The following is a 23947-nucleotide window of genomic DNA, read 5'->3' as shown; positions in this document are numbered from 1 at the left end:
CCATGTGAAACTCGCTCAGGGTAACTTTTCAAAGTCAAACACCTTTCTTCGTGTCATTTCCCCCCTTGCTGGGAGGCACAAAAGAAAATATGTGGCCTGAAGTCACAACAACATTTGAAAAGGAAAAGCAAATATTGAATGTTTGTTCTCCCTTTCCTTTATGGTAGTTGGCAAGTTTTGGCCGTCTAAACACACATTTACAACAAACAAGCGTGGGAGGACATAGAGGAGGGACACTTGCATTCCAGATGATGGTTTCTAAGGAAAGGTGTTGAAGGTAAAGTCCCCGTTTTCTCTGTCATCTTTGTTTCACCCAACAGCCAAGAATTACAAAGGATTCATCATTGTTAACAAAACCTAAGCTGAGTGTGTGGTTTTGAAACTTGCATCCATCTAAAGTGACGGCTCAGTAAACAGCAGGATGTGTGAGTCAATCTCAGGCTTAAAAGTCCTTTACATTTTTCTTTATCAAACCCGGGACAGAAATCCTTGTGCGATTAATCAGGATGAACTTGGGAGTCATTTGAGTTCACCGGATTAAAAAGAAAAAACAGGTAGAAGTAGAAAAATTTAAGTGCACTTATTGCTACTTTGTGATTAAAAAATGTTAAACTATGACTTTAAAACTAAAAAGACATGAGCAAATGATCCATCATATTAAGTGATTCATAAAAGGAGACAAAAGTCGCTTAACTCCATCTTTGTTCTCCCATTACTTCATTGATCCACTGCTAACTTTATTTTGAAAGGAAATTAATGGGGAACATGACTTTGACAGGAGAGAGGTCTATCTTCATAATACATCAAAATTTGCTTCAGTCAGTGGAGAAGTCGTGAGTCGTGGTGCGTAGCAGAAGTGACAGCAGTAAAGTCAAGTGAGGACAAGAACAAGGACTGGATCAAACAGTCTCAGTGGTCAAATTGAGAATACTGCATCAGTCAAACTCAGTAAATAGTAACTGGCAAAGAGGCAGATCTGATGCCCAAAGAATACTGTGTAAGTTATGATGCTGTGACATCATCCAGTAGTTTCAGATGAGGCATTTCGAAGCCTGAAAGTGGTGCTCAACCTAACAGTCACTTGACCTGGAAACTGGTAAAGAGGCGGAGCTTAAGTTGACTTAACCCAACTGTCTGTTTACTCGGCCACGCCCCTTTTATATAAACTTCTGACTTCAATCAAACAGCAGTTATGTAGTTTTTGGGACATGGAGTAATGAGACCTCAAGCAAACATCCTTTAAATCTATTGCTGAACTGAGTGTCTTAATATGGACTTTAAAGTGGATTCTGTAGCCTCTAGTGGACAGGCAGGGTACTGCAGTTTGTTTGGACTTCTATATTGGTTTCATTTTTTAGGAGGCTGCCACTTGGACTGCAGAACTGCATTAACTTATCCTTGTCTTTCTATACTCAAAGATGTAAAACAAGACATGAGCTGGGTCTAAAAGCAGTGCACTCCAACAAAGTATGGGGTCACATTGAGCATCAGAATTTTTATTAATTATAATCGTTTCTTTTCCCCAGGTGTTTATGCCTTTAGCTGGCGAATACAAACCAAAGGGTAGAACAAAAACTAATGCAGGCTGGACCCGAACCCAAGCTGCTGAAGGCTAACACCATATTCTAAATTTTAACCTGGTTTATACTTCACTGGCATTACGTTATCACTACATCATAGTGACCATTGTTTGAGTGCTACATACTTGGGAGTTGGCATGTCTTCATTTCTCTGCAATACTATGGCTAAACACGGGTTTTCCCAATAGTTACCAGCCACCTTACATTCTCTGCTTGTTTGATGACTCCTGACACCTTATCTGATAACAGTCATGTCAGGGTTGGAGCAGATAGAAATTGAGCAGCAGTTGATCATATTGCAGTTGTAGCTAATACAGGAAGAGAAGAGATGTCAGAGGATGTTTGACAGTTGTATGGCAATCCAGAAAATGTCGGCAATGTAGGGAATATGATGTCACCTAGCAGACCAATCACAGGACCTGTGATATGTGTTAGTCCAACCTGGTTTTTATTTTTGAGGAAGTCCACATCTTATGAGTTGGAAGTATAAACCAGACTAGTTGTAGTTCCAAGATTCAGCATGAAGCTGGCTGGAAAATTTGTTGATTTTTCTTTAACTTGTTTTTATTTTTGAAGTTATTAAATTTCAGAGTTTTGCCCATACAAGGGCATGGCTGATTTCACTGACAGGCAGAGACCCTGTTGCTGCCAGTGAAGTGGCTAAAGACCCGCCTCTTTACCTCATCCAAACTCAAAACTAATCCAGGATAAAATCAACATTTCTGATAGGTTCCCATGACTTTAAGCACCAAAACTCAGTATCAGAAACAAATGGGTGACATCACAGACATGAGGTCCAAGAAAATGTATGCATGAGAGAAATACCTGACAGACTGGTTCAAATTTTTAAGATCGAGAAAGTAGCTCTCTGCTTACACTCAACCGCCCTGAAAAAGCAGCATAGCTCTTTTAACTATGGCTCTGATCTTTTCTGTTATCTGTGTGTTGGGGGTTGCAGGGGGGAAGGAATGGGTGAGATTAGCAAGAGTGGTTCATACAGGACACGAGGCAAGCCCAAATAAGCAATAACACTTTGGAAAGAAGCCCAAAAAACACAACCCACAGCTGACAATACCTCAGAAACTTTCCAGAAAAAGAAGCCCAGAGTCACTTATAGTAAGTGGACTTGGCAACACTGGATTGGAAGGGAAGGTGGCATGTGAGGACGAGAAACTCCTGAGAGGCATGAGAAACATCCTCCTTTAAGATGTCTGTTGACCATGCAGAACAACCACTTTTCTTTTGTTCATCTTCCAACCAGTGCATTTTGCATGGCCTCTCATTAAACTACGAAATGTTTATGGTACTAGTTTGGAAGAAATGTAGCGGAACAAGACGGAAGCATCTATAAGAAGGGACCTGCTTCTATGTTGATCTATATGATAAGAAAGTGGATTTCAGAGATTGGAAATGGTGTCAAATACAAGTTGACTGCATTCTAGTGGCAGGTTGAAGCAACTCGTAAATTGCTAACCATTAGCTTTTATGTTGTTGTCAGCAATCTTTGCAAATTCCAGGCAATGACAATGCACTTTGTTAGAGCAACATGGAAACGTGTTGGAAGACAGGACTTTTAATTTTATTACACATAACAAGTCTAAGTTACAAATAAATTTATTATCATTATGATTTCTTTTGTTCCGTGTATTTATTTCTTATTTGTTTCCCCCCACTGAGGATGAAGTGGTGAATTGCAAAATTTTGGATTTGAAGTTTAAGAGTTTAAGAGTTTCCAAGTAGGAATTCTGACGTCAGGGTGGGACATCTCAGGGCTTCGTGAATTTTAAACCCCTGAGATGAACATTTCTTTTTTTCGGGTGATAATTACTTATTCAAACACAGTTATGGTTATTGTGTTTTATTACTACAAACAAAGTTTTAGCCAATAAATGCCAACTAAAACTAAACACTGTTCCTGTAACTACAAGGATAATTTATGGAAAATTACTTTTAGGATGGGTGGGTCAACCTTTATAATAAATCATCAGATTTTTTATTTTTTTATTTTAATATATTTTTTTAACATTTCAATTTTTTTGAGGTGATAAAAATATGGATTTCAATATATATTTTTTTCAACCACTTTATTGGTAAGCGTAAATGTCTGTTGCTTGCTAAGTGAAGTCAGAGAAAATGAGTGCTTTTAGACAGGATGTGGAGGAGGAAACAACACAGCTCAGTGTAAGTTCCCCGTGTCCTCAGACCGTCTGCTCGTGCTCCTGTGTTGTGGTCTCGGTGGAAGTGTTGGATTGTTTAAATTGTAACCGCTAGAGGGATACATATACGCCTTTCAAAACTCCGTAAACACCATCCTATCACTATGTGCCACAGAGAGAATTGCCGTCAGTGAGAGTTGCCTACCTGTGTGACTTCCCACTTTGAAAAAAAGCACACACACACACACACACACACACACACACACACACACACACACACACACACACACACACACACACACGCACGCAGCCCCGGAACATTTGAAACATGAGTTGTTCTTAAAAAGACTTAGAGAGAAAACTGCCTCTAAAGCTGGACGCCGAGCCACGACTCCTCCAAGTGTATCTGCTCCAGGCAATCAATGAGGACCGCGATGGTTACTACTTCTGCAGCTCTCTGCCCCTCTTTCTCTCATTCGCCTTAGCACATATTATAGTGCATTTCAACTTTTGTACAGGCACACAGGAGAGGGGGAAGTTTGGACTCCTTTTTTTGCTCCCAATTTACCTCTTTGTTTCCTGTAATAAATATGAGAGGTCGCTTTGTTGTCACTTTTCTTTGGGATTTAATATGTGCCATTTCTTATGCTGTTTTACGGGTAGGATAAGGAAACAACAAAAAGGTGTGACGAGAGCTTGGCGGACAACTGTGGATTTCTGCGAGTAACTCCTACACCGACTGGAGGGGATGAGGGGGGCATCGGCCGGACCCCCCTCTTGATTGATTACTTATTAGTCATCCCTTTGGCTTAATGGGAACCCATTGAAAAGGCAACGTGGAACACATACATGAATCAAATATTCCTGTGTCCCCTGAATGTCTCCAGAGTAGTTTTGCTTAAGAGAGGGGGCCGGGGCTTAGCATTATAAAGAGGGGAAAACAGCATAGCTTTATGGGTTTATTTAGACAGTTTCTACGCTTTGACATTCTACGGCTGTAAAAAAGACAGAAGGAAAAACTCGGGAGGAATCCAGAGAGACATTGTGGACTTACATTTTTTTCTAGTTATTCTTTTTATTTTTTTTTTATTTTTCTTTTCTTTTTTTTCTTTTTTTATTTTTCCCGAAAAATGAAACTTTGGACATCTCCCTGGGTGTCTTGCCTGGTGATTCTCCTCCTGTGTTTTGGATCAGAGTGTGGGACAGTCCGGAGAAAGGGGAGATCCAAGAGGGAGTTAGTGCGCATTAGGGAGGCGAAAGCCACCATCCCAGGGGCTTGTGCCACACGTCTGCCCCGGGGCAAACGCTCTTTGCCCGGCTTGGAGCGACGGGTGCTCCGGCAGCGTCGGCGCTCCTCTCAAGCGGAGGAAAACTCTCCAGATCGGGGTAAAGCGGTCTATTTTACCGGCAGAGGAGACCAGCTGCGGCTGAAGCCTGGCGTGGAGATACCCCGAGGAAATTTCACTCTTGAGTTGTGGATCAAACCGGAGGGAGGTCAACGATCACCCACGGTGATTGCAGGTAAGATAGACTTCACATCCTCATCTGTATGTCAACATTTTATCAGAGTGTCTCCAAAGCCAGTTCAATGAGAAGTAAACATGCACACGTGAACTATTCCATCCATGTGTCATTTAGTCAAATCAAACAAAGCAACATGCAGTTTCAGCGAGTTGAAAATGAGTTCATCTATCAGGCTAGACAATGATGTAATGCTCTAAAAAGTACAGCGGATATTTTAGGTAGTGCAAGCACCGGGTCACTGAAGATTTGATCACATTTAAGTTGGCCACCTTGCAGATAAAAATCGCTGCAGTACGCTTTTATTTTACGCACCGCTTTCCCTCTCATTTCGCACTCTGAAAATGTGATTTACGCTTTGAAAAGAAAAACACAAGTGATGAATACAGGCAGCAGATAGAAGCTACCGCATCTACTTGACCAGCAGCTGATGTCACTGTGCGTAAAATGTAATTTCTCCGAGCCCGTCTTGGCTATTTTAAAACTATGATGTAATGGCCAAAACTTTGTGAGCGAGCACGTCACGTCAGGCACAAAGCAAGGGAGAGATTTGCAATGTGTGTGTGGGTGCGCGCGTGCGTGCGTGCCTGTGTGTGGAGACGCTCAACAGCACACAGCTCGAGCCGCAAGCATGAGTGCCCACCCCTCCTCCTTCCCCAAAACCGACACCTTTTGGATTGGCTACCGGAGTTACGGGACAGGAGTGAGAGACCCAGGGTTTCCCTCTTCATGCCTGAAAATGTCCTGCGTGCTTGTGCTTGTGTTTGTGCTGTGGTGGAGGTGGTAGTGTGAAAGTCGCGCGTCTCTCCAAAGCGCACGACTCTTGTGCGAAATCATGCGTTGGTCGACGAGTTTGTAAAAAAGGCGCAATCAGATTTGGGTGATGTATATCTGTCCTGACTGCAGAGGCACACTTGAATAGATGCCTGTCGTCAGAGGAAAGCTTCTCACTTTGCGGCTGACATCTGCGCGCACTCCTTTTTGTCCTGCAGCCATGCGTAAAAGAGCACCAGAGAGGTGTTAAAACAGTTCTGCATCATCTGCTTTTTTGACCAATGGCGCTTTTTGTGCATTACAGTATAGGACGGTTTTGGTTGCTTTTCCTTGCCGATAGGGAGCGTTGCATACACAAGTCATTGCCTGCTACAGTACTTGTGCAGATGGCTGCCTTTGAACTGAACTGAACTGAATTGAACTCAGTCCTCCTCAGCCGCTTTTATGCCAGCCTGCCTGCACGTTTGGGGACTTTGCAGAACTATATGAGTAAATTTACATGCTCCTTTACTTTCCGTCTGTCTGACTTCAACCCCCCTCAAACACACAGGCAAGAATAATCACTTGTGTGTGTGTGTGTGTGTGTGTGTGTGTGTGTGTGTGTGTGTGTGTGTGTGTGTGTGTGTTTGTGAGATTGTGTGTGTTTGGAGATTCAGCACACTTTTAGGTAGCGCTAGCCAGTTGGCAGGGACAAGCTCTGTAAAACCAATCCCTCATAAGAGTCTCAAACTGGGGGGGAGGAAAAGGGGGTGAGAGGGTCTGTTGTGACCTGAGTGACTCCTAGATTTACAGAGGACGGACACAATAACATGAACATCTGCACAGTAGAAGGCAATCCTGTGCGACAACAGATGATCAGAGAGTTTGATAAACATCCTTGGCACACAATCCTGACAGAAAATGTATCGTTTCATCACGATTTAATGTCTGAAAGTGTTGATTTTACAGGTGTTGTTTTTGCACCCCATCCCCCAACGTGTGCCTGCTGGAGATTAATATTCATGTGTAATCTTGTGTGTCCATTTTTAAGATTTGTCCCAAAGAGGGGGACCTAAAGAGAACAAATATGATGACTGAACAAATTCAATAAAGCCTAATCTTTTAAATCCAATTCAGAACTCAAAAATCCCAGTGCCTCTGAAAAACGCTCCATCCTCTTGTTTTGATCCCAGCGCAGTGTTGTTTGCAGAAGCTGCTGTTTATTTTTTAACACTGTTGTTTTGACTGCTGCTTTTATTTCCATCATCTTAAATTCAGTGTACCTTTCAGTTGTTATTTTCTATGCTGGTTGTGATGGTCATTGAGTGCTGGACTCACTGTCATGTCATTATTTAGTACTGTCACACCAAGATTTCACAGGTAATTTCTGTGGTTGTTGGGGCCTGGAACTCCTGATTTCATGGCAGCTTCAGAAAAGTTGCACTGAAGGTGGCAATGATTTTTGTTGGTCTGAGGAACGTGACATTTCTGGTCAATTTAATGACTTTTTTGAATTAGTGTGTATGTGGTTGCTGTTACTTTAGCAGCCAGCCTCTAGTGGCTGCTCAATGAACTGCAGCTTCTAAAACTTTTGTATAGGCTTTATATTTAAGACAGGGTGCTGTTGCTGGTTAAGAGACTCATCCAGTGACATCCATAGACTGTATCACCTTATCAACAGAATGTAACCATCAAAATGACAGGCAGCAAGAAAATGAGAGGAATTCTCTTAATTGGTGACAAGTTTGAAACAAAGTCTCTTATTGGACCATACATAAAACCATGAAGAATCAGGAAGAGGCTAAAGGAACTGTAGTTAAGAAAAAATAAACAGTCATTTATGAATTTCATTGTATGTTGTTACAAGGCTTCACAAAGTACATCAAATATATAAAAAAAAAAAAAAAAATCAGCAAAATAAAAAAATACAACAAATAGAAGGAACAAAGGCAGCAAATAAAAGAAAGGGATTGAGGAATACTTACTTGTGCTTTAGGGGCCGTTAACACGTCAACAGTTTTAGAGTGAAACTCAATAGTACTGTTGCGTTTCACCCCTGCGTTTGCACAGCATTCTTGCCGACCTGAAACGCAAACTTTTGAGAATGGCCTCCAGAGTGGAATTTTTCCGAAACACTGCAGACACAGTTGTAAGCTGGCGTTTTCAGTGGAAATGCTGACATCACGCTCCGCTTCAAGCAAGTGCATACAACAGTACAACAGTAACGTTGTTACTATTGTTGCAGACTATTGCGTTGTGCTTGTGCAGCTCAATCTGCTAACTGTCTTTCAACAAAATGTGCATCTGTTGCTCCACTTCTGCACTTAAGGTGCGTCTCAATGCGTTAACTTTCTGCTTCCTCCGTCCTATCTCCTCCAAGACACCGGAAGTACTTTCCCAGTTGCCATTTTGAAGACTGTCCCAAAGCGATAATTGCGCTCAGAGGAGAGAGGAGAGAGGATGGAGGAGACTGATCGGAGGAGCTATGATCAAGGAGACAAGAGCCGGCTTTGCGGAAGTCTTTTCACTGACAGACACGCCCCCATATTGAATATCACTCTCTGATTGGACGCTGCAGCGGCTCAGACTTTTCATGTAACTTCACAAACACAACGAAGTTTAATGAGAGAAAAGACGAGCTGAGAACGGGCACGGAGGATCGTTCAGAAACTGATCGTAAATCTGGTAATAAAGTGTTCGCTGTGAGTTTAAAGCACAAAACACTGAACACAACCATCATCAAATCAATATAACAGAGGATTAATATAGAAAACTGACTGATAAATAATATCTTCATGAGACACAATAAGGTGGGTTATATTGATATGCTTCAGTGTTCACGATCAGATGGGCTCAAGATAAAGGCTAGATAATTCATAAATTATCTCACGCATTTTACCGGAAAAGTGATCCATATGAGCTTCTAAACTGCACACAGAATAAACCAAGAGCAGGTTTTCTTCATGGTCACGTGTTTGTTAAACAGGTTAAAGGAACAGACAAACCTCTGTTACTGTTTACGTTTCATCAGAGTTATTACAGCGCACATGCCCAGACGCACAAACAGCTGTTAGAGATGACTGACAGATGATCCAGAGGTGATCAGCTGATGCCGTCATCACTGAAACACGTCGTATCATGTGACGCTCCTAAGGAGAGGATGTCCCATTGCTCTAAAAAATGAATCTCCTCCATCCTCTCTCCTCTCTTTTCCTCGCGTCTCTCCCATGCATCTCTGGTGGAGGATGCAAGTGAACGAAGCATGTGGAGGAAGGAAGGATGGAACTTTGGAGCTTTGAGACGCACCCTTAGTATTCACCAATACACCAGATGATTGGCCCAACTCTCCTCAGAGGAGTCCCCCAGAACCTGCTTCTGGACAAGAAAGTTAAAGCACCACCTACAGGCCTGGCATGCTTACTACAGCATTTCTAGTCTCAGCGTTTCTGTGTAAATGGTAATTTTTTCACTGTGTTTCAGAGTTTTCGGATGAAATGCTGTTGTGTAAGTGAGCCCTTAGACACTCCAATTAACCAACAGTCAAGAGTTGCCATGTCCTCAGTGAGGAAAGTTCCTTTTGGCTGTCCTTGTTGTTAAAAGAAGTAACTAGAGGAAGTCACTAAATGACGTCATTGAATTTTTTGTATAATTGGCCATTTGTATGTATTTGTTATGGACACTGTAGGAGAGCCGATTGTTGTGGGAGAGTCAAAAAGTGAGTAAAAAACACCGTTCTATGTTAGTAACTACAAATGAACTTTCTTCTGTTGATTCTTTATTTTTCTTTAATGTCAATATAACAACCCTTCTCCTTTGTGGGACTGGCAGAAGTAACCTAAAAAGACACACACCATTCAGTTACATGTAGCAGCCTTCTCTGGCTGGCCAGTGTGTCGCTTTTGTGTTTTGGAGTAGGGGAGGGGCCCACAGCAGCAACTGCTTAAGAAGAGTAAGATCGATCCACACTTTTACTTCAGATTTTTCAAACTTTAGAAAAAGTCGCTAATGGGCTCTGAAAGCTCATTACAGTCTTTACCTTAATAATTACTCTATGTTTTACTGCAACATGTATCAGCTCCGGTATAACTGAATATGCTCAAAGCGCTGTGAAAAAGCAAGGAGAAAACTTGGCTGGGGTAGAAACAGGCAATCTGAAAATCACACAGACCACACTGCCCTCATGTGTTTCGGAGGAGTGCTGCAGAGCAATGCGGACACATTGACGTAGAGGTATCAGGTTCTCACACCACCAGTGTTTAAAAGGCCAGTCCACTGCAGCAAAACACTGCAAAGCTGAGAGGATCTTCAGTTTTGAAGGTCAATTTTGCAGAGAAATTTCTGTAATTTGTGAAAATTGAAAGGCTGCATCGTGAATTTGCATCCCCCACATGGACCATGGCTGATCAATTCCTCATTTGCATTAAAATTAAACAGGAAACTATTTAAGCCCACAGATGTTGCATGTATTTATGATGATCACTGATTTGTAAGCTCAGGTTTTCCTCTAAAGCACTTTGAATTACCTTGCTGCCAGATTATGCCATATAAATAAACCTGCCTTGACCAACGGTCTATCAAAGAGGTAAGGCAGAACCACATCTGAGAGGGAAAAAAAGAAGAATTTCAGGGATAAATATCTCTTACTCCCACTCCACACATGACCGGATCAAATTTTTATCAAACACAAGTGTAGTGCCTGACTTGAGCCCTCTAAGCTCAACCACCAGACCTGCAGATGAAAAGCGTTTCCTGTGCCGTCATTTCCCATCACGACTGTTACATATGGGTAGAATTGATCCCAGCTTTGGGAAAGCATTTATCAAAGTTACCTATACACAATCAGAACATCAAGTTATGTGTCCAAATGTTATGCAAACTTTGTTATGCCCTATTAGCACTTGTAACCGGGTCATGTTGGGTTGTCCCGCATCAAAAGAAGAGGAGGATGTCTTCCATGACATGCTGAGGGTGATTATTTGCAGGTGGTGGCAGATAATGTTGGTGATAAGAGGTTTGTTGTGGTGCTGTCTTCACAGAGTATCCTTTTCTTTTTCTGACATAACAAGCAGCAACTTTGGTTTCTGAGAGGAGAATCTCAAGGTTAGACTAATCACCTGATGAGTGTTTGGAGTTTCAATGTGTGTTGAGCACCGATTGTAACCTCAAACTCTTGAGTGAGATGTAATAAAGTGGACTGATGGTGAAAAGGTTCAAGTCAAGTGTTTTAAGTCATTTGATGATATTTTGATAGTCAATAACTTGTTTTCTAAATGTTAACAGAGTTTTCCATTGTCCCCTCCGTGGCGGTCACTTCAATATGACTCTATGAAAAGTGTTTCTCTGACCTTTCAGAGCCAGATCAGCTGAAAAGTAAACCAAGTCTTCATTGTTCCCTTCCTCCCTGCTTTTTATCAAGTCCTTGTGACATTTTTCTTTGTGTGTGCATGTGTGTTTTTTGACTTTTTCTTTTTTTTCCTGAGTGTGTTTTTCTTGGAAGAAGACAAATGGCAAGTGCAGGGAAGGTTGCCTTTGAACCTGACAGGAACAGCTCTCTACCATTGCGTGTGCACATGCAAATCCCTTTGTGTGTGTGTTGGTGTGTGTGTGTGTGTTGGTGTGTGTGTTGGTGTGTGTGTGTGTGTGTGTGTGTGTGTGTGTGTGTGTGTGTGTGTGTGTGTGTGTGTGTGTGTGTGTGTGTGTTGTTTCAGAGAGGACACAGATGTGCACATGCATAAAAACGCACGCATGTGTATAAGCATGTGCACGTGTGTGTAGGTGTGTTTGCGCGAACTGGAGGAGTTGCAGTGCAGGGTCTGGAAAAGTGGAGTGTGTTAGATTAATTGAGCATGGCAGAATTATGACAGCTGTTTACACTAGGAGCCCTACGAGCATTTTAGCACACCTTTTAGCCTTGAGTGCACTAGCTGACAGATGGAAGGCTTTTTCCTTCCAGTGTTGTGGAAAGCCTGAAAACGTCATCCACCAAAGGACTGACCTTGACGCTGAACCCAGCCCTCACTCTTTGAACATTAGTCCATTGAAACACCCGGTTAATGAATTCATACTGGAGTGTGCATCTAATTAGAAGCAGGTCAAAGTTAGCAAGATGTCTGTGCAATCACCATTTGCACGCCACTTACTGGCGGCTTAGGTAGCGTCCTAATCGATGGGGAACAAAGACATCTGAGCAGGCGAGGAGTTAAAGCGAAGATGTGATCATTGCTATGGTAAACAGCTTATAATTTGAAACCTTTCCAAAGTCAAATATGGAGGGCATTTCTAAGCATGTAATGCACAAATCAAAGATGCCACTGAAGGATCCTCCATACTTAAGATCTGGTCGCATTTGAGTATCTTTTTGTGTATAGAAGTACATGCCTGAAAGCTCAATACTGACAAATACCGATCTATTTAACTTTGAATATAAGGCATCATCCTTAACTGATCATGAACATGTCTTTTCTTTGTATCAATTAGAATCCTATTTATCACCAGGTAAAATAAGCATTGTGCATTAACCAAATTACATGTTCTGGACACGTCTCATGCACTAAATATAGTCCATTACTAAACAATGGTACAAACTGAATTTAGAAAGTTTGTTTGTTGTCATGTTTCGAACAACAGTGCTATGTAACCATTAATAGATGCATTACCTTGCAACTTTGTATCCTGAAAAGAAACCATCTGAAACAATAAAAAAGTTGTGTTAAAAAGAAGATTTGCTTACTGTTCATTTGCTTCCAAACCAAATGCGCGCCATGGTAAGAATCAGCTCTTTACGGCAGTGGATGATAATGCTAATGCAAAATATAGTCTTCGTTCTGGAAAAACATTAGCTTTTCTGTTAGCACTCACAGCCCCTTCAAGGTAGCTTGATTTAAGACTTACACAAAATAATTTAAAAACATGTACCGACCATTTAAAACGCTCAAACATAATGTAGAAGAGACAGTTTTTGCACAAGATATCACAAAAAAAACATATATTTGTGACACAAACAATTTCACTGAAACTGAAAAATCATCTTAATCTCACTTTTCTAATAGCGGGTCATAGTTTAACATAAATATGTGATATTTTTCGGGTTCCTTTGGATTTTATTGCTCGTGCTCTAAGCAGTTTGTTAGCTAGCATTTCATATTTCTTTTTTTTTGTAGCACTTTGGAATATATCTGAAGAAAAATCATTTTCTAATTGCATATAGTTTTTTTTTAATCTTGTATTTAGACTCCCATTTTTTGCAGTGTAAGAAGTGTGGAGGTGTTTTTAGATTCTTCACAAACTCTCACTCAGTTGTTCGAGCTTACGCACACAGTCAGGAACACGCCTTCAGGAACACAGACATGAATATGTGTGCCGGCACACACGTACCTCGACAAGCGCAAAACAAACAAACAGTTAACATTCAGAGATCCCCTAAGAAGTGAAAACACATTACCATGCTGAAGCTGACACACACGGTCCAAGTGAAACAGGAAAAAGGTGTTTTGGTACCTCTAGAAAAACAGAAAACTAGCCTTTTCTGGCTTCCCCACCAGCAAGGGACATTTACACGAGCTGCTTTTAAATGTGCTCAGTGTTCAAGAAAACCCTATATAGAGAGATTTCCATGGGGTCTCCCTTGGTTAAACATGCACTTCAACCCAATTTCCAGAATGGCATCCACACAGATTCCAAATAAATCACACTTAAACATATGCTCCCTCAACTCTTCTGTATTTTGATTGTCTTGTGAAACTTTTCAGAACATGCAATAACTACCTAGAGTGTTCAAAATGTAAAAATTGAACTGTCTCCCAACAAAAAAATTATTTAGGAAAAGCTTTATCAAGACTTGTCAAATTGAAAGCGAGGATGTGAACTCAAAGTAACAAGTGTTGTCTCTTTAAAACGTTTACACAGACTAACTTCGTTCCTATTCTCTTTCCAGGCCTTTACGACAAATGTTTCTACGCCTCCAGTGACCGAGGCTGGCTGCTCGGCATCCAGGCTGTTAGTGAACATGGGAATCGTGACCCTCGCTTCTTCTTCTCCCTCAAAACCGACCGCGCTCACAAAGTGACCTCCATCCACTCCAACGCTCGCTACATTCCCAACCAATGGGCACACGTCGCAGTCACATACGATGGTGTGTACATGAAGCTCTTTGTCAATGGCGCCCAAGTTGGCGTCAGTCGGGAGCAATCAGGAGACGTCTTCAGTCCGTTGACCAAAAAGTGCAAAGTACTGATGATAGGAGGAAATGCACTGAATCACAACTACAGGGGGGTGGTGGAGAGAGTCGGACTCTGGAGGCAGGCTCGAGGGCAGAGGCATATTATCAGGGATATGCATGGCCATGATGACCCCTTAGATCTACCTCAGCTGGTTATTCGAGAAACATTCGAACACCCAGGTCGGAAGTGGCTGACCGTCAAAGATGGTAGCTTCCCTCAGCCTGAGCAAGGAGGAATTGGACGATCAGGGTTTCTCAGTAGTGGTGGTGGAAATTCAGAGGAGTTATTAGACACAAAACTGGAGCCGCCAACTTGTGGTCAAACTGTCTGTGACAATGTTGAAGTCATCAAAAACTACAACCACCTTTGGACCTTTCGTCGCCTCAAGAAAATACGGTATCGTGTCATAAATATTTGGGATGACGAGCGCATGAAGCCAACTGTATCCGACCACCAGATCAGCCTGCAGCACCAGCAGCTGAACGACGCCTTCAGCCCTTACAACATCACGTGGGAGCTGAGCATTCACAACGTAACAAATTCTTCCCTTCGAAACCGGTTGATTCTCGCCAACTGTGACATCAGCAAAGTCGGGGATGATGCATGCGACCCAGAATGCAACCATCCACTGACAGGGTACGACGCAGGTGATTGTATGTCTGGGCACCGGAGCCGTTGCCCTGAGCACAAGCAGGGGAACGGTGTTTGTGATCCTGAATGTAACTGGGAGAACTTCTTCTACGACCTTGGCGACTGCTGTAATCCCAATGTGACGGACGTGACCAAAACCTGTTTCAACCGCTCTTCTCCGCACAAGTAAGTCATCAAGTTTCCAGTTTTAGTAAATCCTGTTAAGTTGTTGTCTGACAAAGAGAGGACTCGGAGCTCTGATTGTTCTTCTGGGTTGGCGTAACTAAATCATATTCATAAACCAACTGGTCGTACGTGCCTAGAGTCAATCAAACATCAAATGTTTCCATACATGTTTCCCTGAGGAGAGATTTTAATGTCTAGTCCTACTGTTTCCCGAGCATTTGGGCTGAGGCAGAGTGTAACATAATTCCCAGCCTGTGTGGCCTGGGAAATCCTCAGGGAACAGCTCGTCCAATCTAGCCTTGGCCTGGTTCAATCAGTGTTCCACACTTAAGCGGGGCAAAACAAACGCAACCGGATGACTTTACTGGTAGCAAATGTGCAGGCCAGACCACTCATTTTCGTATCAATTTTTCAACAGCTCTCCCCACCCTCCCCTAGACTGTGTCTCTTACACCAAGTGGTCCTAATTAAGCCGGCTTGATTGGAGAAGAAGTTTATTAGTTTAAAGAGGAATTCAAACAGAGTATGGGGGCAATTAGAGGTCAGAAAAGAGAGTCCAGTGTGCCGTTTGCGTGTGGTGATGGAAACAGTTTCAAAGACATGCTGCTCTTTCCAGGAAACCACTGAAAGACATGTTTCCTGCAGGTATAGCTTCCTAAACGTGGATGCCTGGAAGAATTTTCCAAGAAAGAAAACATTGGAGAAAGTTCACTTCACTTGCATGTGAACACCAGCAGTGAAAACTCTCCAAGGTGCACCGTGTATGGAGCAAGAGATTATGCGGTGTCATGTCACTACTTCAGGAGAATACACAGGCCTTCATGAATGCATGCAAGTTTTTGTTTTTGTGGTTATCTCATTGTGGCTCCTAGTTGATGAGTAAAAGCTGGCAAGGAGAACAAATCTCTGGAATTTGCTGTAATAAGGCTTATGCCAGACCTCCAATAGCAGGATTGTTTGATTCTTGGTACAACCGAAACTCGACACAGTAGACTGAGACATTTTTGTGGACAATGCAGGAGGTCTTTATGGTTACGCCAGAAAGAGAGACAGAAATGGCTGAAATTCAGATGTTTGTCAGTGTTTCATGACACTGTCAAACGGGGACAAGGGAAGAGGAGAAAGACGAGTAGTGTGTGGGATTGTTTGGGTACTTCTGATAGGATGAATCAGGGAAAGCAGACTGTTTTCAATCACAGTTGAGCTGGAAGCATTGTCTGCTTGGCACTGCCATGTTGTTTAAAATGACTGCTAAATAGCTAAATAATGACATCTAATTAACAACATGAGAGGGGAAAAGCAGGTGGGTTTGCCTTTGCCTCCATCTCTCAATTCCTACCAAATCCCTTCCAGCTTAGTCATCATTAGAAGCTCATTCATCAAGCAGCGGGCAAAGGACTTCATTTAGACATCAGCCATTGGCAAATTGCTTGCTGTTGCAGTGTTCAGACCTCCCTGTGGACATTGAAGGACTAGCTTAGGTTACCGGCAAGACATGACAGATAGAAAGATGGAAAGAGGACGCAAAATAGATGGAATCTCGTCAAGTGCTTGCTTATTTTGCTTTGATTATGGTATGTCTGGGGAGACTTGCAGAGAGCTGCACTACAAACAGTTTGACATTCCCTCTTAATTATGGAATCCTGGGTGAACAATGTGCTGAGCATACTAGGGAACAATGGTTGTTAGGTTCCTGCATTTATTTCTTCAGCATCTGCGCCTGTTACCACTTACATGTAGTGTTTTTTAAAAGTCTGGCTTACATGGGACTCGGGCTACACTGTGGTCCTGCAACAGTCTCTGCTCTTAAAATGCTATTGTTAATAACCCCCCTTTATCTGTGCTGCTGTGTGTGACTAAGGATTGCATTGTTTTGCCAGCCTTTGGTCTTGACACGTCTTGTGACTTTAGTGGTATATGATAGTTTCAGATGGCACTTATTGTACTGCTGACTACATCACGTCAGAAATGTTGCTTGTGAAGAAGCTTTTTTTTTGCGTCTAAAGCATGATATGAAACATGCAAATGGTTGCTCTGAAAACAACAAAATTTAGATGGAGTGAGTCCTATTGTTTCCGTTGTAGTGTCATCACATTTCCTGAGACTCTAATGTTATCCTACGTCTTCAGCAACTCCAGCCCCAGGCTTTTCTTTGAATGTACAATACACCTGTCCAGTTTATTTTCCAACACAGCCCTATATGGCTCAGTGGCATTGAGGTCCGAAAGTGAAGTGGCCAGTCCATATTTCAGTGTTCCTTTTAATTGGGAAAATGACCGAAATCACTTTATGATAGCTCAATTTGGTGGTAATGACATAATGATGACTTTGTAGATATTTTATTAGTTTCTTGGGTATTTAAATGACCATTTTAAATAAAAAAACTCAAAATCCTAATAATTATGTCCACCAAATTATAAGCAACATAAATTTACAATTTCTGAAAAAAGAATGAAAAACATAAATAAAAAAGGATGTGTTGCGATTTTTGAATACCTGAATAATCTTAGTTCATGTAACTGTTATTTTATCCTTAAAAACATAGTTTTTCCACCTGTTTTAAACAGCCTTGAATTGCATCTTGATATAACCCCCAGACAGTAGTTGTAGGGCATCTTAAAGCTGTACATGTTTGCTGTTTTAGAACAAAAAAAGTTCTGGAGAAACTTCTATTAAATAAATTCTCAAAAGATTAACAAGTTTAAACTATAAAACATATGTAGATCTTATTTCTCTGTATATCATATTTAACAACTTTGCACAGTCATTAAATGGATCATTATCTCCAAGTGTCTGAAGGGGGCGGCAGGGAACTATTCAGTTAATCGGTAAATAGTTTTTTTGGTTGAAATGCCCATCCCTAGAAAAAGGCACTCTAAAAAAAGTTATATAAGTCTCTTGTGTTGTTCTACAACTTCTTATAAACGATCTGTTATTGAGTAACTGGATAGATGATAGATGACGTGGAATAAGAACTCATATGAGGCAAAATGTGAGTTGAGCGTTGATTAAAATGCTTCATGAGGATGGATACAGAAACTTTTCAAAGGTAATAAAAGGACAACTTAAGTATGTTTTGGGAAATGAAGTTTTACACCTGCTATAGGGGGCTAAGAGGTCATCTGTTTTTCTTTGGCCTCTGTGTCCCTCCCCTTACTGAGTCAATACCTCTCAGTGTGGCAGGTTAATGGATGGACCACTCTTTTCTTTTCCCTCCACTCCCTCTCCCTGTAGTATTCCAGCTCGGAGCGGGGAGCTAATCTTCAGGGCCCTTGACTTGGGTATTTTACAGTTGGTCGTCTAAACCTTAGCCCCCGTCCCATAAAACATAATGGAGTGCTTGGGCGTAAATACCAGGACTTTGCACTTCCCTTTTAAAGCCACAGCACACTTATAAAAGCACCTGTTGTGGTGGTTTCACCTGTGCTCTCGAGGGGGGTGATAGAAGTCTCTCTGCTGCTCTGGAGTCAGAGAGGGAATTGCAGGAAGGAGGGGCCCAAAGGCAGGACAAGCGATTACATCTGGCTTAAATGGGAATATATGTTGCCAGATACTGTAGGTGGTCTTTTTAACATATTACACACCGAGGAATTTAACGGATAATGCTTTGGCAATGTTCTGGGGGTCTGAAGTCAAGAGATGCTCATGAAGGGATTCACACATTGGGAGAGTTTATGATATCTAATCAAGAATTTGTGTTTAAGGTTGGAGTTGGGGGATCCTTTTCCTATCCAGTTGGTCAGAGTGTATGTCTCTAGATAGTAGTTTTCCAATTTAAGTCTCAGTAAGTAGCAGATGCTGTGAGATCCGTAAAATGCAAGTGTTGATCTATGTGTCTTCTGTGGAAGAAAAGAGATAACCAGACAAGATGGAAGAGGAGAAAGTAGAGTGTGGGGACTGAGGGAGTTCAAATGATAATGCTTTGGTGATATCATGGAAAAGAAGAAATAATTTAGTAGTAAGGCCAATGAAGAGGTTCACAAAGAGACAGTGTCCACCAAACGACTCAATCAACTGTTTCTAAGGAGTTGATGGACCAAACGGACCATCCAGTCATCATTTCTGTATATCTTCAGGATCTCTGGAATCCACATGGCAAGTTGCCTCCACATGTGTCTTCCTTGGACATGAAAATCTTAATAAGAAAGTAGGTTGGAGGGTTAGAAGGGGAGCTTGCAAGTATAGTAATAAAGGCAGAGATGAATGATGGGTTTAAGGTGTGGTGTTGACCGCCTCGATGACAGGGAAGCTGAGGGCCCCCCTCCAATTTAAAAGTGTTCTTGGCTGTGAGACCGTCACTGCCATGCCAGAAAACCCCTGCTTTCCCAGCATGCTGCCTCAGACATATGTATACAAAACAAATTTATGAGCTTTTATAAATTATATATGGGTGCAAATGGGAGAAGTCATAATCCCCTTTTATAATGTATCAGATATAAAAGCATTAACATGGCACTTATGCTTCCTCACACACCTCTTGATCTCTAACAGATGCCCTGCAGTGAGGCTTGAATTCAAGCAATCTGTAGTTTCACCTCACTTCTTCTTCTGCGCTCTCTTTTTCTTTTTCTCGGTTGGGTCTTAAAAAGTTTTTCTTCTTGGGACATGTCTGAAAAGTGGTGTGGTTAAATGCATGGAAAATCCTGTTCTTCCCAAGTGGCTCATCTCGCCTGAAAAAATAAAAAAAAGTATGATGAGAGGCAAGAGAGGGTAACAGGGGCTATGGGATGGGGAAATAGTTGAAGGGTGTGTGACAGGGGGGGAGTTTCTGGCAAGGAGGTTTGAGTGAGATGTGCATAGACAGATAGAAAGTCAGTGTTTGAAAGGTGCACACTGTTCTGACTTCAAACAGCCTCAGCATTATGTCATTGGGATGTGGCTGCTTTGGGTGAAAGCAAACCAAAGGTTCTACGAAATCCTTATTTAAGTCACAATTTTACATTAACTAACACTATATTCTGAACGTACAACATTTAGAAGTAGTATCCGTGATGTCACTTGTTTGTTTCTGATATGAGGTTTTTAAGCCTATCAAAGACAGGTGTCATATTAGAAATACTGAACTCAACCTAGCCTCATACAAGTTTCGATGGGGCAGAGCGTAAGGCCTTTATCCCTTTTTGCAGTCAGCTACAGGTTGACCGCCTGTGATTTAAATCAGCCTGTGTACAGTTTGTGTCATGTTTGTTTTTGCCATAAAAAAACTTTTTTAGATTGGTGTGTATGGGGTTTTTGGTAATTCCAGAGCAAGCTTTCAGTGGAGGCTTGAGGAACTGTAGTTTTTAGCATTTCTGCATAGGCTTCATATTTTACACTGGGGTGCCACTTGATCCTGACTGCTCCTGTAGGCATCTCTGGAGACTTACATTGACAATGACCTGGTATTAATCAGAATGAAGAATAACACCAACTGATCAAATATCTTGTATCTAGTGGTTGAGTCCCCTAAGAGGCTGGTTTTCACTAGAAACTTGCCAACAGGCTAAGTATCTTAGCATCTCACTTTCGCTTACTGTTTGAAGTTGGTCCTCTCCTTGAAAGCTCTTCTATGTGTCTAACATGTTTGATACATGACAAAATCCTTAAAAATAACTCATGGTTTGTTGTACTTCTTTGGGAATCCTAGCAGCACGTGAAAACACGAGCAGGTAAACACCCGTGCCAACCCTTGTTCAAAACTGGAAAGCTCATCCTGGCTTTAAACCACAAAAACAGCAACATGAGAGTCTTAATTGATAAATAAATTCAACTCAATCTCTCCATCTTCCAAGTCAGCCATGCTCAAGCTTGGGTCCATTTTCACGTCTGAGTCACCAGTGGCCAAGTCCAAGTCAAACAATAAGCTCTGAAAACAGAGACTTGTGTTAGACTCAAGTTCCAATCTTGGACTTGAATACAACTCTGTTGCACATGTGGGTATGCAGAGAAAAAATGTTTGCTCAATTGATAACATGATACCGTCTACTTTTGATCCTAGAGTCCCCTGGGGTGCATCACCTAAGCACGTGATGCACTGTGTGTTTTTCCCAAATAAATGAACTCCAAGTAGCTCAGATTTGACCCCAAGTAGAATTTCTGTTCAGAATCAGCACTGATTCAATCCTTTCTACACCAAACCCCTGTGACCCCTTTCCCCGTCATGCATGTCCAAAAACTCTAGACAAATATTTTCAAAGGAAATAATGAAATTCCTGAAATTATTAGGACGAGAGACCCTATGTTATCTCTTCTCTCCCTCACACTCAGAGAGTGCCCCCAGTTGCTCCTGCATCGGCTTCAAGAAAGTGTCTGCTACACTGAACCCTTTATTCGAAACGTCTGTTTTGGGGGAACACTGCATCTTTGCTAAGCAGCTCCTAATCCAACTTCTGATTTGAGGCAGACAGATTTGTCCAGCATGGGTTGGGGAGATGTTATGAAACACTCTGTGTATGAATTTGTGCATTGGTGGTAACCTTAGCAGGCCTGTCACAGAGGGAGAGCTATATCACTGGTGTAAAGTCTTCCCAAACAGTCTCACTGACTTTTAAGTTGCTTCCTGTAGGCGACAGTGAACATATGCTCTGAGACCTTTGGGTTTTACACTCAAATTTTAATGTTTAATTCACAAATTTCTTTTCCAATGTGTAAGTATCATAGAATATTATATTAACTATTCAAAAAAGAAAATGGGACACTTTGGATCTGCTGGCCTCATTTTAAAGGCTTTTTTAGATTTGTTTCCAAGAATGTTTCAATACCCATAAGATTTTCTTTTCAGGCCATTTAATGTGTTTCATTTTTTAAACATCAAAACTAACTCAGCACTAACACTAAAATAACCTTACTATTTAAAAATACTGATTTTTTTTAATCACAGGCATTTTCCTTGCATGCTGCAGATACATATGGATATAACTGCTATTACAGGCCATTTAACTCTTATCAATCAAACCTCGTATTAAGTCATATTGAAGTGAAACAGAACATATCTTATCCTATCAGGTCTTGTCCTATCATATCGTATCTTTCAGGATCCTTCCTTATCACATTGCATTGAATCCTGTAGCATCATATCTTATAGCATCATAATGTATACAAATTGTATAGCATCGCATCACATCCCATTGTATTACATCATTTTGACTGTACCACATCATTTTGTATGGTACCACATCCTATAGCAAAGCATTATATCATATAGTATCACATTGTATTGTATAGTATCCAATTGTATAGTATTGTATTTAGTGTGTGAATTACAGGGGGGACTATGGGGGCCCTCTGTTACCTCTTGATTGACACAAGAGACCTTCTGAAAGCCTTAATTGCACAATTTTGGGGCGTCTCTCAAGGAGTGCATTTGCTGGGTTCACATTTTCACGTATGTGCGTGTACTCCAATCACACGTATGGCCGACCTACATCATTGTGAAATGTCTGTTTAAACGAGGCGCCGTCCCATCAGAGTAAGCACAATGATGAACACAAAGAACATGGCTTTAACTTCAGTTACTTTTTGGCTTCTTTTAAGTCATTTGACACAGCCCTCCAACATCCCTGTCACTGTTAAAAAATGATTGTCGAGAGCAGCAGTCACTGCAATTATATGTCATTGAATACATGCTTTGCGCCAGTTGTGCTTGTGCTGATACATCAAGCATACCATGTACAAGCACACCTCTCTGAAGTGTGCCAAAGTAAAGAAGTGTACAGTGCCTGAGCACAGTACACTTGTCTTTAGGGTTGAGGCGTGCGTGGGCAAGTTACTATTGGCCAGTGTGAAACAGAGAGGCAAGCACACTCTGCTCGGTGGGCAGAGAGTCAGGGTAATAAGGTACCTAGGTCAACCAGTGCCCCACAGTTGTTCAAGAACTTGTGAAAGCCGGCCTAGAGGTGTAATGTCATGAGTGGGTGAGCTATACCTTTACACACTGCCAGTGAAAACCTCACTTCCTTCACTTATGTGCAATCAAATCAAATGTCTTTGTGTAGCAGAATGATCCACCTTACACCATCCCACAACTTTACAAAGCAACTATAAATACAATGTAAATACCTTTATTTTGAGTCAGCTGTTGAGTAGAAGAGCAAATATAAATAGCACACTCCAGGATTACATACTTCAAAAAGGTCTTTGATCTTTCTTTTGCTTTTATACCTCTATTTACACAAGTTCACCTAAGTGGGACAAATGTGACGTTCACTTTGAAAAGCAAAACATGGCATTTACTCTTACAAAATCATGCAGCAAAAAAGAACATGTTTTCACGTTTCAAATGTTTGCAATGTAGTCTAAATAAGGCTTTGATTCTCTCAGCTGAGCAGGAAATTCAAATAATGGACCTTTGGTGCTTAAACTGTATTATTTCGAATGAACCATATAGCACAATCAAGTTAAATATGTAGAATAAATTATGTGGCAGTGTAAAAGCAGATTAACTGAGCATCATGGCAAGATTGATTTAAATATAACCATCAAAAGTCATTTAAACTTTCCTAATTGTCTAAATTTGGCATGGTTTTGCTAAGATATCTAATTCCTAAGTCATGTGAAAGCTGCAATGCTAGCTTATGTAATGCTTGCTGAAGTGCTAAGAGTCAAGTATTGTAAACTGTAGGTGACTACAGACTGGTTTGGCATTTTCTGCTGTGACAGTTTGTTGCTGGATGTAAAGATGGGTTCGGCAGTTGTTGCAATGCTAAAGTGAGTTTAGCAATATGGCACTAGCTAGCAAAACATAAGTGCCATTTGGCAAGAGCAAGCAGGGTAACACTGTTAACAGTATTTGCTAACATCTCACAGTAAGTGTTTATAGTTTTGTAACTCACAATTTAGTCACCAGCTGAAGTTGATATTTTTAATTGGGGTACTTAAACTAGCAATACAAATGTGTGCTGGAAGCTAACATTACATGATAGAC

General features: G+C 41.4%; 1 protein-coding gene across 1 annotated transcript in view; it reads left to right on the top strand.

The window, feature by feature from the left end:
* The first annotated feature begins 4371 nt into the window (after window positions 1-4371).
* pappaa (pregnancy-associated plasma protein A, pappalysin 1a) overlaps window positions 4372-23947 on the top strand; it is a 121639-nt gene continuing 102063 nt past the window's right edge. Inside the window, exons 1-2 of the mRNA XM_074690474.1 lie at window positions 4372-5257; window positions 13944-15045. Coding sequence (XP_074546575.1) covers window positions 4867-5257; window positions 13944-15045 — 1493 coding nt within the window. The 5' untranslated portion in view covers window positions 4372-4866. The remainder of the gene's footprint in view (window positions 5258-13943; window positions 15046-23947) is intronic.

The sequence above is a fragment of the Halichoeres trimaculatus genome, unplaced genomic scaffold (assembly GCF_033239565.1).
Source record: "Halichoeres trimaculatus isolate MK-OKI-2021-1 unplaced genomic scaffold, fHalTri1.1 fHalTri1_scaffold_16, whole genome shotgun sequence".
Taxonomy (NCBI): Eukaryota; Metazoa; Chordata; class Actinopteri; order Labriformes; family Labridae; genus Halichoeres; species Halichoeres trimaculatus.
This window is presented reverse-complemented; position numbering and strand designations above follow the sequence as displayed.